The following is a 22937-nucleotide window of genomic DNA, read 5'->3' on the forward strand; positions in this document are numbered from 1 at the left end:
CTTTCTGCGCAAAAAAACTTTCTTATGAACTGCACAGTAGAATCTCGAAAAGTTGAGTTCAAGAGTTTAGTTTAGAATGGCCTCTTCCAATACAATGGAAACGGAGAATGACCGCGAAGCGCAACATCGGAGGGTAAATGCGTCTATTAGAAAATGATAAATGAGTAATTTAGGATGAGTCAGTCGAAAGGATGGATACATCGAATGTACCATCAGGCGAGGAACAGCCAGCGACATTATGGGACCTCGTTCCAGAAGAAGAAACTGGCTACCAAATGCGACGGTCGACAAGCGTGCAGAGACGCGCCGAACCCGTTTTTTTCCGAGCTATGAGAGGTCGATTAGCTAGAAACCGACGCGGCAGTCGACGCAATGGCGTTGGCAACGCGAGAACTGAGCAACCGAATCGACAAGAATCAGGAAAATGGATCTTAAACTCAAACTTTTTATTGAATTAATTTATATCTGACTACATAAGAGCACGTGAATAAATGAAACACCGATCCGAGAACAGCGAATTCTTCAGGACCAAGTCACGCCCAAATAAATAGAGCTCAAGGAGTGAACAATATTAGCCACCGACCAGCTGAAAATTCTCAAGCTAGAAACCAACCCGAGAATTCTGTAACAGGAAAGGCATATTCACAATTACTATATTCGAAAATAGTGAGAACTTAAAATGTCGATATAAATTGCAGTCCGAGGACGAAGAGCTGGATGGTGGACCAGAGACGACGACGCCAACTGGGATCGTGATCTTCAAAGCCGACCGCAAATGTACGAGTTAATATCTAGGGTCATAAAGAAAGAAAACGTGCTTGCGTTAGACAAGTTGATATTCAATTTTTACAAGCCAACGCACGAAAATATATATATTCACACTTCGACTAACAGAGTACAGTTTTGACCCGCAAAAGCCGCGAAACAGTACATTTCTTCCATCAAAATGAGGAACAGTGGCTGAGACGACACGAAAGTCGCCGCGCACGCGAGCGAGCTGCTGCACGGCCCAGGCGATACAACCCTAGACTGCAACAGATTCACTTTACAGCCGACGAGTTGGCGAGTGATGAAATCTGCACAGTCTGCTTGAGCCCACGCGAGGCGATCATGACTCGAATACCGGGCTGCGGGCATGTCTTTCACGAGAGATGTGTCCGACCGTGGATCGAAGCGCGCGGGCAATGTCCAAACTGCCGAGGAATGGCCGCCTAGACAAAAAGATTGTCTTTTTATTTTTTATTTTCTATATCACCAGCTGCTTTAGCAATTTTCTACTGCCATTTAAGTGACAATCAATCAAATATTGCCTTTCATTCTAGACCATTTGCTATTTCTCATTTTCAAAATCTGGCACGCTCCGCGTGCAAAATAAACAGAGACAAACACTCATAAAGATTAAACTTTATCATTCTGAGACTGATCGTGATCTTAGTTAGCCAGATACATAGCAGTCCTTATCTGATCATCAAACTATTTTGAGATCCTCAATTTTTTTCGTAGAAAATGTCTGGCTAACTAAGCGCCTTTTTCAACTGCAACGTAAGGATAAAAGTGTCACTGCCATAACTCCTGTAGGGTTCACACTGTTAAATAAAACAATTAAAAAAACTGCAAACGAACGCAGATCGATAAAAGATATTTTAAAGAGTTAACGAACAGAATTTAATTATTAGAATGTTAAAAAAGGGATTTATGATTGCTAGAGACGTCATCATGGCAACAACCGATGAGGACATTGCATATAGGCTCCTCACTGCTTACGACAGTATTAGGAAGTTAAAAATTCGATTAGCCAAAGAGAATGCCAGCCAAGAAGTGCCGACTGAATCAAGAGAACTCGAAAGAGTCGGTAAATGATATCAAAATAAGAAAATGAGATTAAATTTTGTTCCTTTAGATTATATAGAACAAAAAATCAAGTCTCTTGACAGGGATTTTGACCGACTTGGACGAATGATTGAAGAATACATGAGCTCTGACGAGCTCGAAGGCTGGAGGTACAGAAAGCAAAATCACTTTTAAAGTAATCAATTTTAGTGACAGAACCGACGCAGTCTGTTACGACAGAGGATCGCCACTTGACGAGCTCTACGGGTTGGATCAAGAACTTGACAATCATAACGACGAGCTTGGAGAAATGAAACGAAGATTTGGGCTGGAGTAGACCCCCGCGAAGGACTTATAAATGATATTTCTAAAATAAACCATCACAGGAGTTGTTTAAAAAAAATGGTTCAGAATGCTTGAGTTCGAAATCATGTTGGCCAGAGATGTCCTTTTAACAGTTGGCAATCATGACATTGTTCTTCAGCTGCTTGATGTCTACGACAAGATACAAGCAGTTCGAACATTGATTCGTCGATTGGGTGGACGATCGCTACTAGACGGAAATTACGAAAACTATTTCGAGTATACAAACGAGGAGACCAGCATGGGTAAAATAAGCACAAGGGAAAATGACCCATAAATTATTTAGATCAGTTTATGGTCGACCACAAGAGTTACCAAAGGGTCGTCAAAAGCATCGGATCAAGGCTGACGAGACTCGTAGGCCTCGAGGCAAGCATCAGGTCAAAAAAACAGTTTTCTCAAAATAACAACGGTTAAGGGACGCAATGGAGACGGACGAAGCGCAGACAGAAATTGAGCGACTTTTCACTGTCCGGGAGAATCTGACCGGCTTGGCAGATCGGATTGAAAGAAAGCGGGAAGAATTAATAAATATGACGGAGCGACAGTAATCTTTCTGTTAATTAGCCTTGATTCATTGGGAACACTTGGAAACCTATAAAGCACAATTAAATATTTTAGTATGATAAATGAAGATTTTTTGATGGCTCGTGCAACAGTGAAAGCAATTAAAAGGAAAGACATTGCGATATGGACAATCCGTGCTTATGACACGATGGATGGTACCTCAAGAATGCTGAAACGAGTGATGGAACAAACAGTGAATGCCAACAATGCGCGCGAACTAAGCCGATTGCGACGAGAAACAGGTAAAAAAAAAAAGAAAAACGTAAAAGCCATAGTAAATAAAAATAAGAACGCGATCACCAAGACATAGTGAAGATCCAAAATGACTTCAAGATTACTGGAAGAGCGTTCAGCTCCTACCTAGCAGGCATGGGACACCGTGGGATGGAGATGTGGTAACTGATTAAAGAACACAGTTCAGAATATTAACGTTAACTTCAGGGAACGAGTAAGAAGAGCGCGACGTGACAGATATGGCCCGATTGCGCGAATTTTGGAAGTTCACCGACAACTTGTCGCCCTCACTAGGCGAGTGAAATGGCGAAAAAGATACGTCAAGCACTTCCTTACCACCGAATTAGAATAAGGTAAATATCAAACAAAGAAAAAACTCAAAATAGCTTTAAGGATGATCTCCCACGAACAGAGAAACAACTGCCTATGTGTTTAAGATCTAGAGTGAACTAAATAAACATTAAAAATCTATCTCAAGTTTCATATTTTCCTAGATAAATATGATCTTTTTATACACGGTTTGCAAAGAATACACGACATGCAAGAGATGCAGGAATAGGTAAAAAAGATGACCTAATCGCATAAGATCAGCTCGACTTACAGAAGCCACTCATTATACGCAGGTGATTACCGGATGCAGAGTACACAAGCACGCTTCGCGTGCGCTATAATCAGGATCAACAAAACAAACTCACTTATTCAATTATTGTAAATTATAATGATGCGCAATATCTTTCCAGTATGTTTTACGGTCGATAGGGTAGAGGTTTGCTTTTCGGGCAAATGTTTCTGAGTAAGACTTTCGAATCTCCGCGAGTCGTTTTGCGGTAAATTCTTCGATGAATTCTTCTTCTTCAAATGACTCAGGTGAGAGCCAGTAAGGGCAATTCTCAAGGATGTAGAGTTCCTTCCCCGAAACGTCGTATTTCATGCCTTTTTTGGTAAATTTAAGACGAAGGAAATTGGTAATCTTTTTGGTAAGTTTCATGTTTGATGGTAGTTATGCGTGAAATCGGCTGTTTTATACTATTCACAGATGTGACTACAGCCGCGCGCCAGCCATCAATGCGCGGACGTAGTTAATGCAGCTGTCAAGTTCTGCGAAAATGAGAAGTAATTACTTTTTCATTCAAGGGAAGGTATCAAATATCTATGACATCAATTTACTTCTGAAACCAATATCACATAAAACTACATTTCTCAACCGTCTACGCTGTCGTTCCGATTCTTTTTCTTAATAAAACACAAGTGATTTTAGAAACAAAATAATTTATTTTTTTTTTATAAAGAAAACCGACAAGAAAGTCAGAACAGTTTTCAAAGTTCGTCACCCCAAACATCAGCTCCACCAAATGAAACAGCCACAGTTGGAGTTGACACCACGATGGAATAGTGTCCATCGCTCAGCTCTCGTTCAAGGTCGGCGAGCTGAGCGTGCTTCTCCTTGTAGAAGTTGGAGATTCGCATCAAGACGACGGACAGCGGATCGCTGCCGTTTTTGTGGACTAAAATATTTCTGTAACATGTCATAAGCATTAAAACTTACCGTTCTCCGCTTCAGTCAAAAGGGGGCGAGTGAAGGTAACCCCTGGACGCTTGATGGGCATTGGAAACAGGTGGTTTCCATAGCCAGCGTACACGGCATCCTCCGGTGTGATGCGAAGGATGGTTCTTCCATGGTTGGCGACGTTGACAGGGGCGCCTTTAATCCAAACGACCCCGTAGCTTCCACCCCGAGCATTCTTCGACGGTGGTTGGCCGAAGACGCCCGCGTTATCCGTCGGACGCTTGCGAGAAGTGGTAGGCTCGTCGAGACCAACTTGGTCGAGCGCCTCCATGCTTCCGATTCGACGAGCGTCACGTTGCTCTACTCGTCGTTGCTGCAGAAGGCGGGGGTGAGCGTCGGCGACGTCGGAGGGTTGCTGCGGAATTCCTTCGTATCTAAACACAAAAATTATGATCAAACAGAAGACAACCAATCTTATTGAAAATGTAAGCGTATTGTAGTGATATATAGAACCCGCAAGTTATCCTACTCCATTAATTATGATAAATACGTACCCAACTTCGAATTCTCGGGTTGGACCGAATCGGAAGAATTGTCCGCTGCCTCCCATCGATGGGGGAAACATCGGGTAGGGAAAGATGGCATTGGGGGTGAGGGAGCTGGGATGCTGGTACAATCGTGCACCCTTCACGAAATGGGGGTCCAGGCCGACGAAAGGTGAGGGCGGAAGCGGAGCTCCAATCGGCGTGCCAGGGACGAAACGATGCGGTGCGTTGAAGCCAACCGGGAACTGGAAGACAGGGTTCACACCCATCGCACCATAGGGGCTAAACGCGTACGCTGCTGGAAGGGCGCTCGGAACTCCAGGCCAGTTCGCAAAGTTGGCGCTTTGCTCCTGTGGTAAAGGAGCAGCAGGCGCGTCTTCGCCGATGTTCGTCGGGATCACTAGATTCCGAAGCCGAGGAGCACCACGCCGAGCTGCCAAGTCGCTTTCCTTTTTACATGTTTTCAAAAAATATTACAATCCATTTAATAATAATTAATTAAAACATTTTCCTTATGGTCAGCGGGCGCCCTTTCCCATCCTGCATTCGTTCGAATCGGACGGGCCTCAAAGAAGAAGCTAGAATCCTTTTCGTCCTGAGAATTCGGATCCCATGCTCCAAGCGTGACTTCGAGCTGGTTATCCGCTAAATTTCATTTTTAGATATTAAAGCAATATCAAATTATTAATGTTACTCATAAAATTCATAAAATATGCAATTCAAATTTAAGTCAAGTGTAGAATATCTTTTTGCAACACTTACATTCATTCAGACGAGTCAGATTCTCGAGATCGACGACTTCAGGGGGGCAATCGGGACGTCGACGTCCATTTCGGTTAAAAATCGTTCCAAACTAAGAAATTTTAAAACTATTAACGTAATTTCTACAACGTACCCGATGCATATTCTCCAAAAGTTATTGTCCGAGAACTGCAACTTTGAAAACTGATTGAATTTGACCACACGATCTCTTATATACCCGTCGAAAACATCCATGTTCTAGAAACACCTGCCAACAATATCTTATGAATTTTTACAAGAAAATGATAAAAATCAATACGAAAATGCAATAAAACAAAGAAAAGAATAAAGCTAGAAAGTAAAGAATTGGAGTAGGAATCGAGATGATGCCAGCGCGAGTAATAGTGTAATTTTGTAGAAGAAAGCCCATATATTCCAGGAGAAAAACCCAAATTTGTCAATAAAATGCCATTTTCTCAGAATTCAACCGTTAATTTTCGCTAAAATTTGGTATATAGAATAATTATTGAGAGTTCTCAATATTTACATAGAAGAAATCCAAATGAATACACTAACTGAAGAAAAAAAGAACTTTAGAAGTGAATACATGTATGACATACGCAAAAACGAATTTCACTCGATTCTAGAACAAAAACAACAATAAAAAAAAAACAATTGTCACAAGAGCCACTTTCAAACTTCTAATGACACAATTAAATTGCATCGATGAATTATCGCCACCGATGGCCTTCTCAATTGCAAAACCCTAATTCATACGCGGCCAAGTATTCCTAACTCGTACGTAACGCTTACTACACAGCTCAAACCGACTACAAAACAACCGTTATCAACAAAAGACGAATCAACCGCGATAAATAGACAGTGATGACAAGACAGGTTAAGAAAGAAGATTATATTTTATTTATGCACAGATTGCACAAAAAAAAGAAAGGCCAATATTTATCGGCGTCGTTGATTCTGGCCGAAGTTGAACTCCATGCCACCGCGAGTTTTGATGGCGATCGTGAAATGACCATTGATCACATCGTCTTCGAAAGTCTGGAAACGCTCCAGAATTTGCGCATCTTGCCGCATGAGAGATTCAACGGCAATTGCCCGTTCTGCAGGGCGGAGAGAGTCCAGTTCGAGGGCCCGATACAGCGCGTTTCGCTCGGCTAATATAAATATAAGGTTGGAAAATGTATCGAATCATACCGTTGTAAGCAGCCGAGCCAGGAAGGTGCTCCACGTCTTCCGGCAAGGGTTGCTGTCGAGGCTGGGGTCGCTCCCGGGGCTGAGATGGTTGATGCTCCACTCGGCGCTGGTCCAACACGCGTTCGCTGCTACGAGCGCGTCGAGAATCACGAACAGAGTCGGTTCGGCGAACTCTACCACGTTCCATTTCAACTTCACTCAGCTGAGACGCCGAGTCAGAGGTTGAAACATCGCTAGCAGAGGACGACGAGTAGGTATTAGCTCGTGTAGACTATAAATAAGAAGTGAATGATTATTATTAAAATTCCACCGCCAAATTATGTCAAAATAATAGTACAATGAAAATAACAATTAAAATTAATCTATAGCTCCACAGTAGACACTCAAAAATAAAAAAGAACTTACCGGCATTTTTGGACTTTCGGCCTTTTCTCTATCCAGACAGACGAGAACTGACGAATTTGAAAACACATCCCAGAAGTTAACCAAAGTTCTAGAAATAGTTAGAAGACGAAAAATAAAAACATGTTAAATTTGTAAACAAACACAGTTCTAGAACACCTGTTATTAAGATACCTTTAAATTTCCATTGAAGCGAACGGAGGCGGACATGATGGATAGCAAGGACGTGAATTCAGTTGAGAGCGTGCGTAGGCGGGCAAAATGAGCCAGCTAACCCAATTGGTCGCAACGCGAGCGACAAAACCAGTACACGAGATTTTTTGCGAGAAAGACACCAAATTTTTAAAAAATATTCAATCATATTTCCCGGAGATCTAATAAACCACGATTCACCTTCTGCCAAAAGGAAAATCATGGCTAAACCCCGTTTCTGCCAAAAACGAGGCTTAGAAATTAAATCTACAGGCAATATCATCCGAATATTTGAAAATTATATAAAATCTCGTGCAATTTATTCATAAAAAATCAATCTTAATTCTTACTTATAAAATGCAGTTCCCACAATTTCGAGCAAAAAATGTTTTCTAGGGGCGATTTCACCGAAAAAGTCCAACAGGGCGACCAAAAATTTCCCCCAACCCGCCCCCAACTCCGTTGCATCCTAACTATTTCGTGGGTACAAAAAATAAATTCCGCGAGAAATCCGTTTTCTAGGGACGCTTTCACCGAAAAAGTCCAACAGGAGGACCAAAAATTTCCCCCAACCCGCCCCCAACTTCGTTGCATCCTAACCATTTAGTGGGTACAAAAAAAATAACTTCCGCAAAAAATCCATTTTCTAGGGGCGCTTTCACCGAAAAAGTCCAACAGGGCGACTAAAAAATTTCCCCCATCCCACCCCCAGCTACCAACCATTTCGTGAGTACAAAATGGCTGGCCAGTTGGGAATGGCACGCTCCGCGTGCCCAATATTATTCGAGGGGAAATAAGTTGGGAAGGGTTGGTTAGTTGGGAAGGTGGGCCAGTTGGGAATGGCACGCTCCGCGTGCAATATAAAATTCGAGAGAAAGTAAGTTGGGGAGGGTTGGTTAGTTGGGAAGGTGGGCCAGTTGGGAATGGCACGCTCCGCGTGCAATATAAAAGTCGAGAAAAATAAATTCGAGAAAAATGGAGTTTTTTTGCGCGGAAAACATTTGCGCGGAAAAAAAAATGCACGAAAGTGAATTTGCCAGGTTTTCGTGCAAGTGCCATTCGCGCAACACGATTTCCGAGCAATTACCATTCGAGTTTTGCGATTTTGGGGCAATTCTTATTCGCGCACTTTTATTTCCGTGCAGTCCAATTGGCCCCTGGAAGTCATTAATTTTATCGTGGATTTTCTTTATCAACGAAAACATAATTATAAATTACTATCATGTCTTGATTGGACATAATTTGATCATTAATTGATTGTTGAACTTTAATTTCCAAACCTCGATCGAAGCGCTGAAAGGTAATTGTTTGTTATGCTCTGTTCCTGGGAAAATTAGGTCTTTCCTAGGCTCGTCAATAGAAGATGAGAACATGTCCGACTTCGAAACGCGGGGAGCTTACGCGGCTTTGTCTCAAGCAGCCGGCCGTCTCAGGTGGAATATACTTTTATTCTACTTCAAATGGCAATCCCGCCCAGCTAAAGAAAAAACGGATAGTCGGATAGATAAGGTTCCCTGAAGAGATTACTAGATCAATTATTTTAAATAAATAATTTATTTAGCTGCTCAGCAAATGAGCATGCTGGGGCTCTACCTGTGTGGGCTCAACCTGTGTAAAACCTGAGTCAGGATATGACAGACCTTTGATGAAAAGCCGCGTAGCGGCTTTTAAACGAAGCCGCGAAGCCGAATAGATTGGAATTTTAGCTTGCGGCTTCGTTAAGAAAAAGCCGCTACGCGGCTTTTCATCAACGATCTGTCAGACCCTGACTCAGGTTTCTACAAAGGTTGCCGAGTCCAGTTCTAGGGTAGGGTAAGTGTTGGGTTCCAATAATGGGTAAGTTCAGGACTTTGATTGGCTAAAAGATAGAGAAGTATTTTCTGATTGAGTGAAGCCTTCAAAGATATTTTTGACTCAAATTAGTAAGAAGAAGAAGCAACACGAACTAAGGTTTAAAAGAGCGTGAACTTTCCGTAGTATGGATTGCGCCGTTTTAAAAGGGCTCACCTTAAGACGGCCTTAAAAGGGCGTGAAGTTATTGTATCAACCTGGTACGGCCGTTCAAAATCGCTCAATCTCGATTTAACTAGATTTGTTAACAACGACCTTTTTGAACTGAGAAGTTCTTAGAAGCGTTATTTTCTTCTTGGAAGGACTCTCCGCTACTCCTGCTGACAGTTGCGGGGAGCAATAAACACAGAAGCAGTAATCGGTCTAGGTCGGGGTAAATTCAATCAGGGCCCTCTCTTGGTTAGACGACTCTGAAATCTGCGCCAACAATTAGTTGTTTAGAGGAATCATAGCACTGGTCAACTCCGGCTACTTGACCGTGGACATTTTGCTCAATAATCTTGAAGCGTCTGCGCGAACTCTTGAAGCTCTCTACGGTAAGAAATTGGAAATTGTTCTCAGCAACCTGTGTGGAATCCTGAGTCAGTATCTTAAGGGAGTGTACCTAAAAAGTGAATGGAAATATGCTCGAAATCGTTGTTGACACCCTAAGTTCAAAAAATTAAATTAAAATGGCACACTTGTCGAAGCCGCTTTGCTCTGAGGTTTTTACACTGGTTGCCGAGTCCTAATTGGAATTTTTGCTTTGAAAAGACCTCAATTGACATTTGTAGCCGTCGAAATGGGCCACGATCATGAAGACGCGAGCGTTTTCACCGAGTGCGGAACCGCCGGTGAATTCAATGCTCTTCGAAGAATCTCGGAAACAGCTGAAATTCCGTCAGAAGTAAAGAACTGGCTGGTCGGGACGTTCTGCCGGACAGAGATTACAAAAGCGAGTAAGTTGTTTATGCAGAGTTGAGCAGATTAGATCATCTCCTAATTGTCGAATTTGCATAAAACAGCGAGGCTGAATTCGAAAAACGCAGAATTAGAAAATGAATCTACTGTTTTCTGGGCAGCAGAAGCAGTTTCAAGCAAAGAATTACAGTAAGGAAAGGGCAAAACGGTAATGATCAGAACAAGCCATAAAGTAATAATTTCTGTTTACTCCAGGTTTTTCATCTTCGAATAAATTGAATCTCGAGAGAAGAGCTGGCGTTTTTATCAGAGGATCGTGTCAGACAGAGGGTGCGCGGCTCTCGAATAGGCACTTTCGCCCATTTTTCGCGGCCATAAAAGTGCCTAAGCCAAGCTTTAAAATGTCAGAAGGCCATCATTAAATACGGATCATCTTACAAAGGTTAAACATTAACCCCTCGCGAAGCAGAGTTGTGCGTATTCCTTGCCGCCAATAAAACAAACATAGAAACGTTTTTTTTTCTTTTTTCGCGAGAAAAAAAAACGAAAAGCGAAAAAAAATCATTCAATTTTCAAAAAAAAACACCTAAAAATCACTCATTTTTGGGAGACATAGAAGAGAAGAATTTCAAAAAACAAGAAAAAAAAACAGTGAATTGCCCCGAGGCGCGTGAGCTCGAAATGAAGCTGGAATTTCAATGAGCCGGGAATTGTCTTGCAAACTTTGTCAGGCGATAACGCAGAGTCAGAAGAAAGGGACGAGATTTTTAACTTACGGGAAAGGGACACGAAAAAGAATGCGCGGGGAAATGTTGTGACATTGAATGATAGCTCTGTATTTGCATGACAGTTAAAGTTACTGAGCGCGTCATACCTTGAACGAACCAACAAAACAGAATTACCGAATTTCCCCTTGTTCAAAACTTCGCTCAAAAAACATAGGAAAAAGGGCCTCAGTCGCCCTAAATCAATATTATCAATTTGAAAAGAGAGCCGACTTATCCTACTTATATTTGCCGAACTTGGCCCTCAAAAATTACGAAAACTCGGCGACTCCATCTGTGCTCACAGAATTAAGTACAATTGTCAGAACTATCAACTTGGAGTTTGTCCTGAGATTAAAATCCTTGAGAAAGTGCGCTTTTCAGTAGTTTTTTTTCTGAAGAAGTTTTTTTTCTTACTGTACTTTTGCGCAGGTAGAAGATTATTTTTTCGTTCGTTGCAATTTGGAACACGAAAACTGACCTTTTAAAGCCCGGAAACATTAAAATTCGAGAATATCCGGTCATTTCTATTTCGATTTTTGGTTTTGTCAATTCTGAAAATTTGTGTCCCGCATAATGGCATGGCTGAGCAGGACGGCAAATATCAGGACTATACCGAGACGTTCCTGCCCAAGGGTGGACACCAGCGCAGTGAAAAGGAGCATCCAGATGATTTGGACAATGAAAAGTGAGTTGCTAACAATATTTTAGATGAAGGAAACAAGAAAAAATTCAAGGTCTTAGGAAAATGGTCCATAAAAATATCATTGATTTTGAATTTTGGTAATTATCGAGAAGCCGCTTGCGGCTTCGAAAACAAAAATTAGAGCCGCGCTCTGCGCGGCTTTCTTTTTAAAAATCTCGAAGCCGCGGGCGGCTTCTCGAAGGTTATTTTTGATTTTAATTTTGGACTTGAAATTGTGCTTGTTAGAAGTTATTACATCAATAATTTATAACTACACGTAAACTTGGTGTTGGAAGAATAAAAAAAAGATGTTGTTTCTTGTTTCGCGGAGCATTAGAATGCTGGAATTGATCGTCAGCCCGGGAGACCCCGCCAGCGGTCGGGCAGATGGCCGCCGATTGACATGGCGGTCGGAAAACATCCAGTAAAATCAGATCACTTCAAATTTGCGAAATTGACTCAACAAAACAGTGAACACAACGGGCCTCCTTCTGAGACACGTTTAATTCTAGCGCCAGTACAGTCATAAACGTGGTCTTGAACGCAAAGAGGCGATAGTCCCTCCTCTCGAATTCGGGACTAAATATTTGCTCGTTCGGACTCTCACTCGACCATAACCGGCATCTAAATGACGACTTGGATCAATAATTTATTAAAATCGGTAAACTACCCCGCTCAAATATTTGCGGCGCCTAATTCCTCGCTTTCGCAAAAAGTACTCTCTTGAAAGCAAATTCTTTTCGATACCGGGTTAGATAGAGATTCCCGAGGTCAAACATTATATAATCGTAATAATGACTGTTACAAATAAAATTTAATTTATGAGAAAAATGAAATAATGAAAAATATAATTACTACGAAAGCCGCGCAGCGGCTTTTGGAAACGAAGCCGCGCAGCGGCTTTCCTGAAACCGAAGCCGCGAAATTTCTTCGCCGAAAATTTGATATCTAGAAACTAAATAAAAATTAAATATCTTTATTTTTTAAGACTTCAAATTTTTGGCGAAGCCGCTCTGCGGCTTCGTTTTTAAAAAAAGCCGCTGCGCGGCTTTCGAATTTAACTATTTCAGCGATGGATTTAGGAATCAAGAAGTAGCGCGGTCTTCCATCTTATCATTTTCTAGGGCAGATAGCCCCGTAAATAGAAGAAAGCAGCATTCTAAATTGACTTCTTGCTGCGAAGTGGATGGAAGGAAATTAGGGGGCAAAGGAGCAACGCGTCATTTTTTTTTTGCGAGTTGGGCAAATACGCACTGAACAGTTATCTTTTGAAGTTTTCGCATTTTTGAAACTTCTCAAGCGCGTAAAGACAATTTACGAAAGCTGCTGTCTTTCTGTTCAAAAAAAAAAATGTTTCCTAAATACCGTTTTTCGGACCGTTTAAAAAGTGACCGGAATTCAAGCGGCCTCGTTTTTGGAAAAGATCTTCAAGTAACAATTTTGATTTACTGCCATTTTGTGTCAGAATCAGTGTCGGAATCAATGTTTACCATTTTTTAACGTAAAAACGTTTCATCGTCAAATTTACAACATCGTTGTCGTCGATTTTATAGCGGATTATTAGATGCCGATCAAATAGAATTTCATCCACCTCAAAAGCAGTAAAACATGGGATAAGTGGTTTATTATAAAAAATAATCATTCCCCTGTTTATTCAGAATCAGAGCTCAGCAACCTGAGTCAGGGTCTTAAGATCGCAAATGAAAAGCCGCGTAGATTTTATAATAGCCGGAATTTTATAAATTATAATAGATTGGAAAAGTAACTTTTCGACTTCGTTTTGAAAAAAGCCGCTACGCGGCTTTTCGTTTAAGATCTTTAGACCCTGACTCAGATTTTCTATACAGGTTGGCGAGTCCAGAGTATTCGCCACCAAGGTCATTTTTCTTCTGATTTAGTTTCAACTTTAGTTTCCCACTTTTTTCCCAAGGAATTTCGCGATATTTGCGTCTTGTCAAAAGCGAAGCCTTTTTATTCCTCAGCTGAGGAAAACATTCCTTGTGCAGGAATCTCTGTTCTTTTCAAACAGGGGGACTGTAAAATGAGAAATCCAAACTGATAGGGTAGTCATCCAGTTGACAGCTGCTTGTATACTTTTGGCTGTGACGACACTAGAAAGAATTGTCATTTGCGCGGAAGAAACGGCCGGATCTTTTAGCTCCAGGATTTCTTCATTGTCGATGGTGTTTTTTTTAATTTTAGACAGTTTTTTGTCGTTAAATTAAAAAGATCAAACATCAAACAGACGATTCTAACCAAAATTTATAGGACGCGTCATATGAACTACCCAAAAGATCTGGTGAAGAGCTTGAGTCTGATAGACAAGTGGGAGTTCAATGTTTTCGACGTCTCCGATGCTTCCAAACAAAGGCCGCTTACGTATGTTTTATACGAACTGCTCAAGAAGTACGATTTACTTTCGACGTTCAAGGTAATCGAAAATCCAAATTTCATCAAAATTCAATCAAAACTGGCTTCTACCTTTCATAACCTTATTTTCTTCTGATTCATTCGATAATTAGCGGGCTAGTTTCAGACAAAATATTTTGTAAAAAATATACAGTTGGCCGTCAAAAGCTCATTCAAAATTTTCTCGAAGGAAAACTCCATTTTAAGGGTATAACCGTCGATTTCCCCAATGATCGAAAATAAACTCATTTATTGAAATTTTACTGAACAAAAGGAAAAGTTCAAACTTTGACGAAAAAGTTAAACAACCAGCGATTTCGTTGATCTTTATTTTTCTAAAGCCTTAGTAAGTATTATGGTTATTTTCTTAGGCTGAATAACCCCCTTCCGCCCGTCGCGCAACGCAGCGCTCAAGTCCCACCTAATCAGCTCCTGTCAGTGACAGTCAGTGCGACTTCTGCGAGTATTTTCTTGAGCACTGGTCGTATTTGCTCTAGCAGCCCCTGGCAGCCGATATCGCTGACAGGATCTCATGTCAAATGTCTCCGATTTCGCCGATTGCGCTTATTTTTCAATTCAGCTTTCTTTAATTAAAAGAAAGCTTCCCTCAAAGTTACCGTAAAAGAAAGCATCGATAGAAAAATATTCCTCCGCTATTTGGGAGACGAAAGAAGCAATTACAAATCTGAATATTTTAGATTCCGACGAATGTGCTCATGTCCTTCGCGGACAAGGTAGACGCTGGCTATAGAAAACACCGGAATCCGTACCACAACCCTAATCACGCTGCTGATGTCGCCCAGACCACCCACTTTTTTATTTGCCAAACAGGTAAAAAGAACACTTTTTCCACAACAGAAAAAGTTCACCTGGCCTCGGAAACCTGTGTTGAAAACCTGAGTCAGGGTCTGAAGGGTCTAGAATGAAAAGCCGCGTAGCGGCTTTTTCTAAGATACGAAGCCGCGAAGCGGCTTCGCGAATGTTACTTTTTCAGTCTTTTATAAAATTCTAGCGTATTTTGAAAAAGCCGCTACGCGCTCAGACCCTTACTCAGGTTTTCTACACAGGTTACCGATCCCGTCAGTTCACAGAAAAAAATGCAGAAAGACTATTTTTTTTGAATTCTTGCCGAGGCAATTTCCGAAATCGAATCGCTGTGAAAAGTGCACTAAAGTCTATTTACATATTTGAAAATGGCTTCCATTACTTCCGGAAGCTCACTTGCGAGAAACATAATCGTGAGATTTCGTTTACTAATCCAATTGGGAATCGCTCCGTTGTCTAGAATTTTCTAGGCCTGCTCAACTGGCTCAGCGAAGTAGAAGTCTTTGCCATGATCTTCGCCGCTGCAATCCACGACTACGAACATACAGGCACAACGAACACATTCCACACGCAAACCAGGTGTGTTTGGCCAGCTACCAGAACTCTTCCGAAAGTTAGATCATCATTGTAAATAATGATTCGATAATAAGGTCGATACACAGTGGCAAAATGGAATGCCCAGTCTTACTACTGATAGAGTACCGTATCGGAGTTTCAGTAAAGTTTTATAAGACCACTTTTTGCTCATCAAATAAGTTGACAAATAAACTTGAATTCGCCAAAACTTTGAAATAAAATCGATAAGATAAGACCTCAAAATTAAGTAATTGATATTTTTATCCAATCAAAAACCTTTATAAACGCTTTTAGCCAATCAAAACCCCAATTTCCCCAACTATTTAAGACAAAACCAAATTGGCCTCGATATCTGGCTGTACAGAAGGTCGTTTTATTTTGTGCAAATAGACAAAAGTGACTGTAATAACTAAAGGATCAATTGAGGTCGCCTTTGGCCGTGCTGTACAATGATCGCTCCGTTCTTGAAAATCATCATGTCGCTGCCAGCTTCAAAATGCTCCAAGACAACAAAGGAAGCAACATCGTTGCCGAACTGACCCGAGATCAATTTGAGGTATTTTCGCTGCTTCGTGTCCTTTTTTCAAATTGTGATTCAGGAATTCCGCTCGCTCGTTGTCGACATTGTGCTCGCCACCGACATGTCGCAACATTTCCAGCAAATGTCCCAAGTCACCGACGCGCTCAACAACCCGAAAGAGCTTGACAAAGTCAAAGTGATGGCTCTCATCGTTCACTTGGCCGACATTTCACACGCTGCCAAGTGCTGGGAGCTGCACGAACGGTACAGTCAAGAGGGAGAGAGCACTTGATTGAATCTCTCTCTCGCCCTGTTCACATAACATAACAGTAAATTGAAGCTGGAGCTACGCGCTCACTGAAGAATACTTCCGACAAGGTGATCGGGAGAAGGAACTTGGACTGCCTTGCTCCACTCTTTGCGATAGAAATACTGTGATGGTGCCGCAATCTCAATTTGGATTCCTGCGTTTTATCATTGAGCCAAGTTTTAACACGCTGATTGAGCTCTTTAGGTACTCTTTTCAATTTGCTTGTAATTTGCTGAAAATCGAGAAGCCGCTTGCGGCTTCGAGAAAAAAAAGAAAAGCCGCGCTTCGCGCGGCTCAAATTTTCTTTTACTCGAAGCCGCAAGCGGCCTCTCGATTTTCAGCTAAGATTTTTCTTCAACCCTTCTCGTATAACATCTCTTCAGGCATATTGCTGACCACTATATCGCGAAAGAAGACGCGGCCCTAAATTCCGCTGATGTCGCTGAGAAAACCGAGGGCTCGCCAAACCGAACGCGCCGCCATATTGTCAAGTGCCGCTTGGGGACTAGTCAAGACCAAGGTCAGTGTCAAGTTTTCTGTCACTGCAGCTGTCGTGATCTTCCCACAAGAACTCGGCAACTTTTATTAGACGCCAAATTATTTCTAGTTCGAGTTAGAATCTTCTCAAGTAGTCTGTGACGCTTATTTACTGTATTTATTATAGGCGATGCACTTTACCCTGACTATACTTACGCAAACGTGGTGGCCCGGCTGGAGGAGAGCGGCAAGAAATGGATCGGAAACATCGAATCAAATAGAAAGAAGTGGTCCGCCTTGGCTGAAAAGGAAAAGGCCACTGCTTCGCCTAAAGATGAAAACAACAAGGACTCACTCTCCACAACCGACTCGACCAAAAACGCCTCCTCAGACTCGGCGGACAACAAAAACGAAAATTCTAATAATAACACTAAGGAGAAAAACTCAAAATCAACGAAATCAGAAACGTCGACAAAAACCACTGCGAAAGACAACGAAAACTGATGCCGCTACGCCGCAACGCTCAAAGCACCAGATGAAACCTCATTTTTTTTTGATATCAAGAAGAGTCTCTGTTCAGAAAATATCAACGTAGAATTTCAAAAAAACAACGATTACTACTATTAAGATATATAATAAATAAATATACTAAATTAACATTTTCTGTTTCCTTGAATATTGGCTTTGGCTGAAGTCATTTGATCAAATATTAGCATTATATGAAGGAGAAAACGTATTTCATGCAACTCAACGAAAAATGAACGGCAATGAAGAACTATTAGCGCTAAGAGATATTTACAGGGAACGAGTTATTCCCGAGAATAAACGATTCAAGCAGCGATGTGTTCTTTTTTCAGCCGAGAGTTTGAAAGAAAATCATCGAAGTTTTTGGAAAGAAATTTTTCTTTTCAACTACTCAGGTGGGGACAGAAATCGAAGCACGGCGCAAGCAAGAGACTCGGAATTCGATGAGTTTTTGGATTTCAAGAGGTTTTCTGATGGATCCGGGCCTCATACCTATTTAAAAAAGCTCCTTGAATACAGAAAATTGCCAAAAGAAGAGCGATGGAAAAAGCTCAAGCTTGCTGATTTCGCAGGCGCTCTTCAGAAAAAGACAGGGGAGGAGGAGGAAAGTCCGCAAACTCTTAGCCCTTTCAGCACTTACATTAGACCACAAACATTCTTGGAAGAAATATTGGACATTCAACTTCATTCACTGTGGCTGGAAAAAACAACGAATGAATTGGGAGAGTTGAAACTCCTATTTCCAAATGAAAAGCAATTCAAAGAAGATGTTTCCAAATCAGATGCTTCGGTGCAGGAATTCGCCAGGGACGAAGCGAAAGCCCAGGCCTGGCTGAATATTTCCACCTGTTTGTTAAAAGCATTTGAAGATCAAGCTGCCTCTGTTTTTCACCTTTACCAAGATTTCTTTAGCGACATAGAGCGAGAAATGGAAGACAAAGAAGATTATTACGGCATAAGCGCTGGAACAACTAATGAATTCAAACTATGGCTGAATGAAGAGGTCAAGAAGCCGGATCATCTGAACCCGTTGAGCGAAGAAAACTTTACGAAAAATTTGAGCTATCAGATTCCGGAGTTGGGCAGACTCGCAGCGACGAAGGTTTCACCGCCAACTACAACTATTCAGAATGCGCCCTATCAAACCATCAATCACTCCGTTTTAAAAACGATCGTTCCAGTTCTCCTCAAAATCCGCTGCTTTTTGGAAGGAAAGGATGAGCTTCACGAGCATTTATCATCTTTCATCTTGAAAACTGACGATTCGAATCGATTCGTCAGTGTCACTTTGGCCGACGTTTTCAAAGAGAAGATTTCCGTGGAAATGAATTCAAAGTGGCTGAACTCGTCTTTGGAAGAAATCGAGGTCCGCTACGTTCACGAAGATTTCAACCCCGAATTATTCCCACTGCCCGAGTGGCTTCCAGATTTGAAGAATCTGTACACATTCTTGCTCGCGACCTTGGCTCGCTATCCGATGACGCTTTGCAGGCACGTGATGAAGAAGTTCGAGAGCGTCGGTTCCAACTCCTTCGACCATTCGAACTTCATCGCCGAGTTCAATCCCGTCTTCGACCAATGCGTAGGCCTCGGACGTAAAAATTTCGATTTTCACCATCGGAGCTTCGTATGAGGACGAGTAGCTCATTCGAAAGCTCTTGAAGAGGGCTTATGGACAAATAAAAAATTGGACCCTGCCTCCCTGTTTCAAGTTATTTCGTAAAAACGTTTTTCGACTTTATCTTTAACGGCAGATTACTCAAAACTGGGAGACAGGGTCCAATTTTTTATTTGTCCATAAGAAAGCCCTCTTCAAGAGCTTTCGAATGAGCCTATTCTCAATCCTATACGAAGCTCCGATGATGGTGATGGATTTTTACGTCCGAGGCCTACCAATGCGCGTTGACCATCTTCTGCGTCGAGAATTTAAAGCTTACCAAGAGCAACTCCAGCACCGATCTCTTGTTCAACACTATGTTCAAGCTCAAAAACGAGTTCAAAGAAGCGCTCAAATGCAACTTTCAAAAGGTCCTTGTCCCGCCTCGGAATCACTTGAAATCGGGCGACTTCGACTTGCACTTGTATCTTCGGCGAATCAATAACTTCTCGCTCTATCCGATTCGGGCTGAGTCGATCGGACGAGTTCTGCAATTCGAAATGAAGCACTTCAAGGACCTCTCTCGCGGAATGCACATTTCTACCAAGCCGAAAATGATCGAGTTCTTTCAGGATAATGCTCTCGTAATGATGGACGTTTTGAACGATTGGATCAAAGAAGGAACGATAGTCAAGCAACACGCATTCGCAGAAAAGTCATCGAATCTCTCAAGTCTCAAAGGCCAGATGAAACAAAGAAGCTTGTCCAGCAGATGATCCACGACTTTCGATCTGAAACGAGCACTTTTGTCGACAGCGAAGCGGACGGAATTTTCAAATTTTCATATTTTTTGAAAGATCTTTCCGAAAATGCGATCGGATACAGCGTCAACAAAAATGTTGATTTTTCACGGATTTTGATGGAGAAGAACTTTTGCATTCTGCGGGTTACAAATGACGAAGAATCGGATTTCTGGATTTTTGCCAGGAAGAAACAATCCAACGATTTATCAACGGGCAATCGACTTGTTTAGAAGAACTATTCGACCAAATGCAGAGTTCTGAGTTCCTCTCGCCAGTCACGAAAGATCTGTTAATTAGAATTGATGACAACGAAAAAGCTGCTTCGAACAGAGCTAGGGTTCCGCACGATTGGAGGACCTTATTTTTCAAAATCCGAATCCTTATTATATCAAAAATAGACTTTTTATAAACTATGGGTTTTCGAATACGGCGAAAAAATGATGACAATAATATTCCGATTCACCATCGGAGTCGCCGATTTTTCTCGGTTTTTCATACTTCTAGTGGCAGCACAAACTTTTCTTTAACACTGTAGATAGAATCAACCCTAAAAATCACAAATCTGCAAAAACAAATTTAAAAAAATTCAAGGTTTTTATGTGCTGTCCATTTGAAAATTATCCATTATTTATCATTATGTGAAAATTGAGGAGGCGCGCTCTGATTGGCTGATGAGGAAGACATTCTCAAGAGTCGATTTGAAGGAAGATTATTCTAAGCTTCCGCGATTTTGTCCTTGTTGGTGAAAAAGCCCTTTCTCGATAAGATTTTAAATAGAAACCATAACAAAGTAAAAATCTTGGATAATTTGACTTTTTTCAACAATGGGTGAGGGCGGGGTTGGGGACATAACTGAGATTGATCACCTCAGAGTCCAACGCCGATCTCAAGCCCCTTAAATTTAAAAATCAAGGAACGGGGCTGAAACGGCCCGAAGGGCCGTCAAGCCCTTAAATTTAAAAATCAAGGAACGGGGCTGAAACGGCCCGAAGGGCCGTCAAGCCCTTAAATTTAAAAATCAAGGAACGGGGCTGAAACGGCCCGAAGGGCCGTCAAGCCCTTAAATTTAAAAATCAAGGAACGGGGCTGAAACGGCCCGAAGGGCCGTCAAGCCCTTAAATTTAAAATCAAGGAACGGGGCTGAAACGGCCCGAAGGGCCGTCAAGCCCCTTAAATTTAAAAATCAAGGAACGGGGCTGAAACGGCCCGAAGGGCCGTCAAGCCCTTAAATTTAAAATCAAGGAACGGGGCTGAAACGGCCCGAAGGGCCGTCAAGCCCCTTAAATTTAAAATCAAGGAACGGGGCTGAAACGGCCCGAAGGGCCGTCAAGCCCCTTAAATTTAAAATCAAGGAACGGGGCTGAAACGGCCCGAAGGGCCGTCAAGCCCCTTAAATTTAAAATCAAGGAACGGGGCTGAAACGGCCCGAAGGGCCGTCAAGCCCTTAAATTTAAAATCAAGGAACGGGGCTGAAACGGCCCGAAGGGCCGTCAAGCCCTTAAATTTAAAAATCAAGGAACGGGGCTGAAACGGCCCGAAGGGCCGTCAAGCCCTTAAATTTAAAAATCAAGGAACGGGGCTGAAACGGCCCGAAGGGCCGTCAAGCCCCTTAAATTTAAAATCAAGGAACGGGGCTGAAACGGCCCGAAGGGCCGTCAAGCCCTTAAATTTAAAATCAAGGAACGGGGCTGAAACGGCCCGAAGGGCCGTCAAGCCCCTTAAATTTAAAATCAAGGAACGGGGCTGAAACGGCCCGAAGGGCCGTCAAGCCCTTAAATTAAAAATCAAGGAACGGGGCTGAAACGGCCCGAAGGGCCGTCAAGCCCCTTAAATTTAAAATCAAGGAACGGGGCTGAAACGGCCCGAAGGGCCGTCAAGCCCCTTAAATTTAAAAATCAAGGAACGGGGCTGAAACGGCCCGAAGGGCCGTCAAGCCCCTTAAATTTAAAATCAAGGAACGGGGCTGAAACGGCCCGAAGGGCCGTCAAGCCCTTAAATTTAAAAATCAAGGAACGGGGCTGAAACGGCCCGAAGGGCCGTCAAGCCCTTAAATTTAAAAATCAAGGAACGGGGCTGAAACGGCCCGAAGGGCCGTCAAGCCCCTTAAATTTAAAAATCAAGGAACGGGGCTGAAACGGCCCGAAGGGCCGTCAAGCCCCTTAAATTTAAAAATCAAGGAACGGGGCTGAAACGGCCCGAAGGGCCGTCAAGCCCCTTAAATTTAAAAATCAAGGAACGGGGCTGAAACGGCCCGAAGGGCCGTCAAGCCCCTTAAATTTAAAATCAAGGAACGGGGCTGAAACGGCCCGAAGGGCCGTCAAGCCCCTTAAATTTAAAAATCAAGGAACGGGGCTGAAACGGCCCGAAGGGCCGTCAAGCCCCTTAAATTTAAAAATCAAGGAACGGGGCTGAAACGGCCCGAAGGGCCGTCAAGCCCCTTAAATTTAAAAATCAAGGAACGGGGCTGAAACGGCCCGAAGGGCCGTCAAGCCCCTTAAATTTAAAAATCAAGGAACGGGGCTGAAACGGCCCGAAGGGCCGTCAAGCCCCTTAAATTTAAAAATCAAGGAACGGGGCTGAAACGGCCCGAAGGGCCGTCAAGCCCCTTAAATTTAAAAATCAAGGAACGGGGCTGAAACGGCCCGAAGGGCCGTCAAGCCCCTTAAATTTAAAAATCAAGGAACGGGGCTGAAACGGCCCGAAGGGCCGTCAAGCCCTTAAATTTAAAAATCAAGGAACGGGGCTGAAACGGCCCGAAGGGCCGTCAAGCCCTTAAATTTAAAAATCAAGGAACGGGGCTGAAACGGCCCGAAGGGCCGTCAAGCCCCTTAAATTTAAAAATCAAGGAACGGGGCTGAAACGGCCCGAAGGGCCGTCAAGCCCCTTAAATTTAAAAATCAAGGAACGGGGCTGAAACGGCCCGAAGGGCCGTCAAGCCCTTAAATTTAAAATCAAGGAACGGGGCTGAAACGGCCCGAAGGGCCGTCAAGCCCCTTAAATTTAAAAATCAAGGAACGGGGCTGAAACGGCCCGAAGGGCCGTCAAGCCCCTTAAATTTAAAAATCAAGGAACGGGGCTGAAACGGCCCGAAGGGCCGTC

At 42.5% G+C, this 22937-nt stretch overlaps 2 protein-coding genes across 2 annotated transcripts; both read left to right on the forward strand.

The window, feature by feature from the left end:
• The first annotated feature begins 8493 nt into the window (after positions 1 to 8493).
• LOC145697497 (uncharacterized) lies at positions 8494 to 10679 on the forward strand. Its single transcript, XM_081774709.1, has 4 exons — positions 8494 to 8896; positions 8945 to 9029; positions 9889 to 9983; positions 10221 to 10679. The coding sequence occupies exons 2-4, from the start codon at positions 8968 to 8970 to the stop codon at positions 10406 to 10408; spliced, it is 345 nt and encodes a 114-aa protein (XP_081630835.1). The 5' UTR covers positions 8494 to 8896; positions 8945 to 8967; the 3' UTR covers positions 10409 to 10679.
• Positions 10680 to 10906: 227 nt separating this feature from the next.
• LOC145697496 (dual specificity calcium/calmodulin-dependent 3',5'-cyclic nucleotide phosphodiesterase 1A-like) lies at positions 10907 to 17525 on the forward strand. Its single transcript, XM_081774708.1, has 10 exons — positions 10907 to 11123; positions 11690 to 11799; positions 14065 to 14227; positions 14904 to 15036; positions 15501 to 15609; positions 16033 to 16162; positions 16206 to 16390; positions 16467 to 16640; positions 16820 to 16956; positions 17101 to 17525. Exons 1-10 carry the CDS (start codon positions 11046 to 11048, stop codon positions 17415 to 17417), a joined length of 1536 nt encoding a protein of 511 aa, XP_081630834.1. The 5' UTR covers positions 10907 to 11045; the 3' UTR covers positions 17418 to 17525.
• The last annotated feature ends 5412 nt before the right edge of the window (positions 17526 to 22937 follow it).

This window comes from Oikopleura dioica, chromosome 2, assembly GCF_907165135.1.
Source record: "Oikopleura dioica chromosome 2, OKI2018_I68_1.0, whole genome shotgun sequence".
In the NCBI taxonomy this organism is placed as follows: domain Eukaryota; kingdom Metazoa; phylum Chordata; class Appendicularia; order Copelata; family Oikopleuridae; genus Oikopleura; species Oikopleura dioica.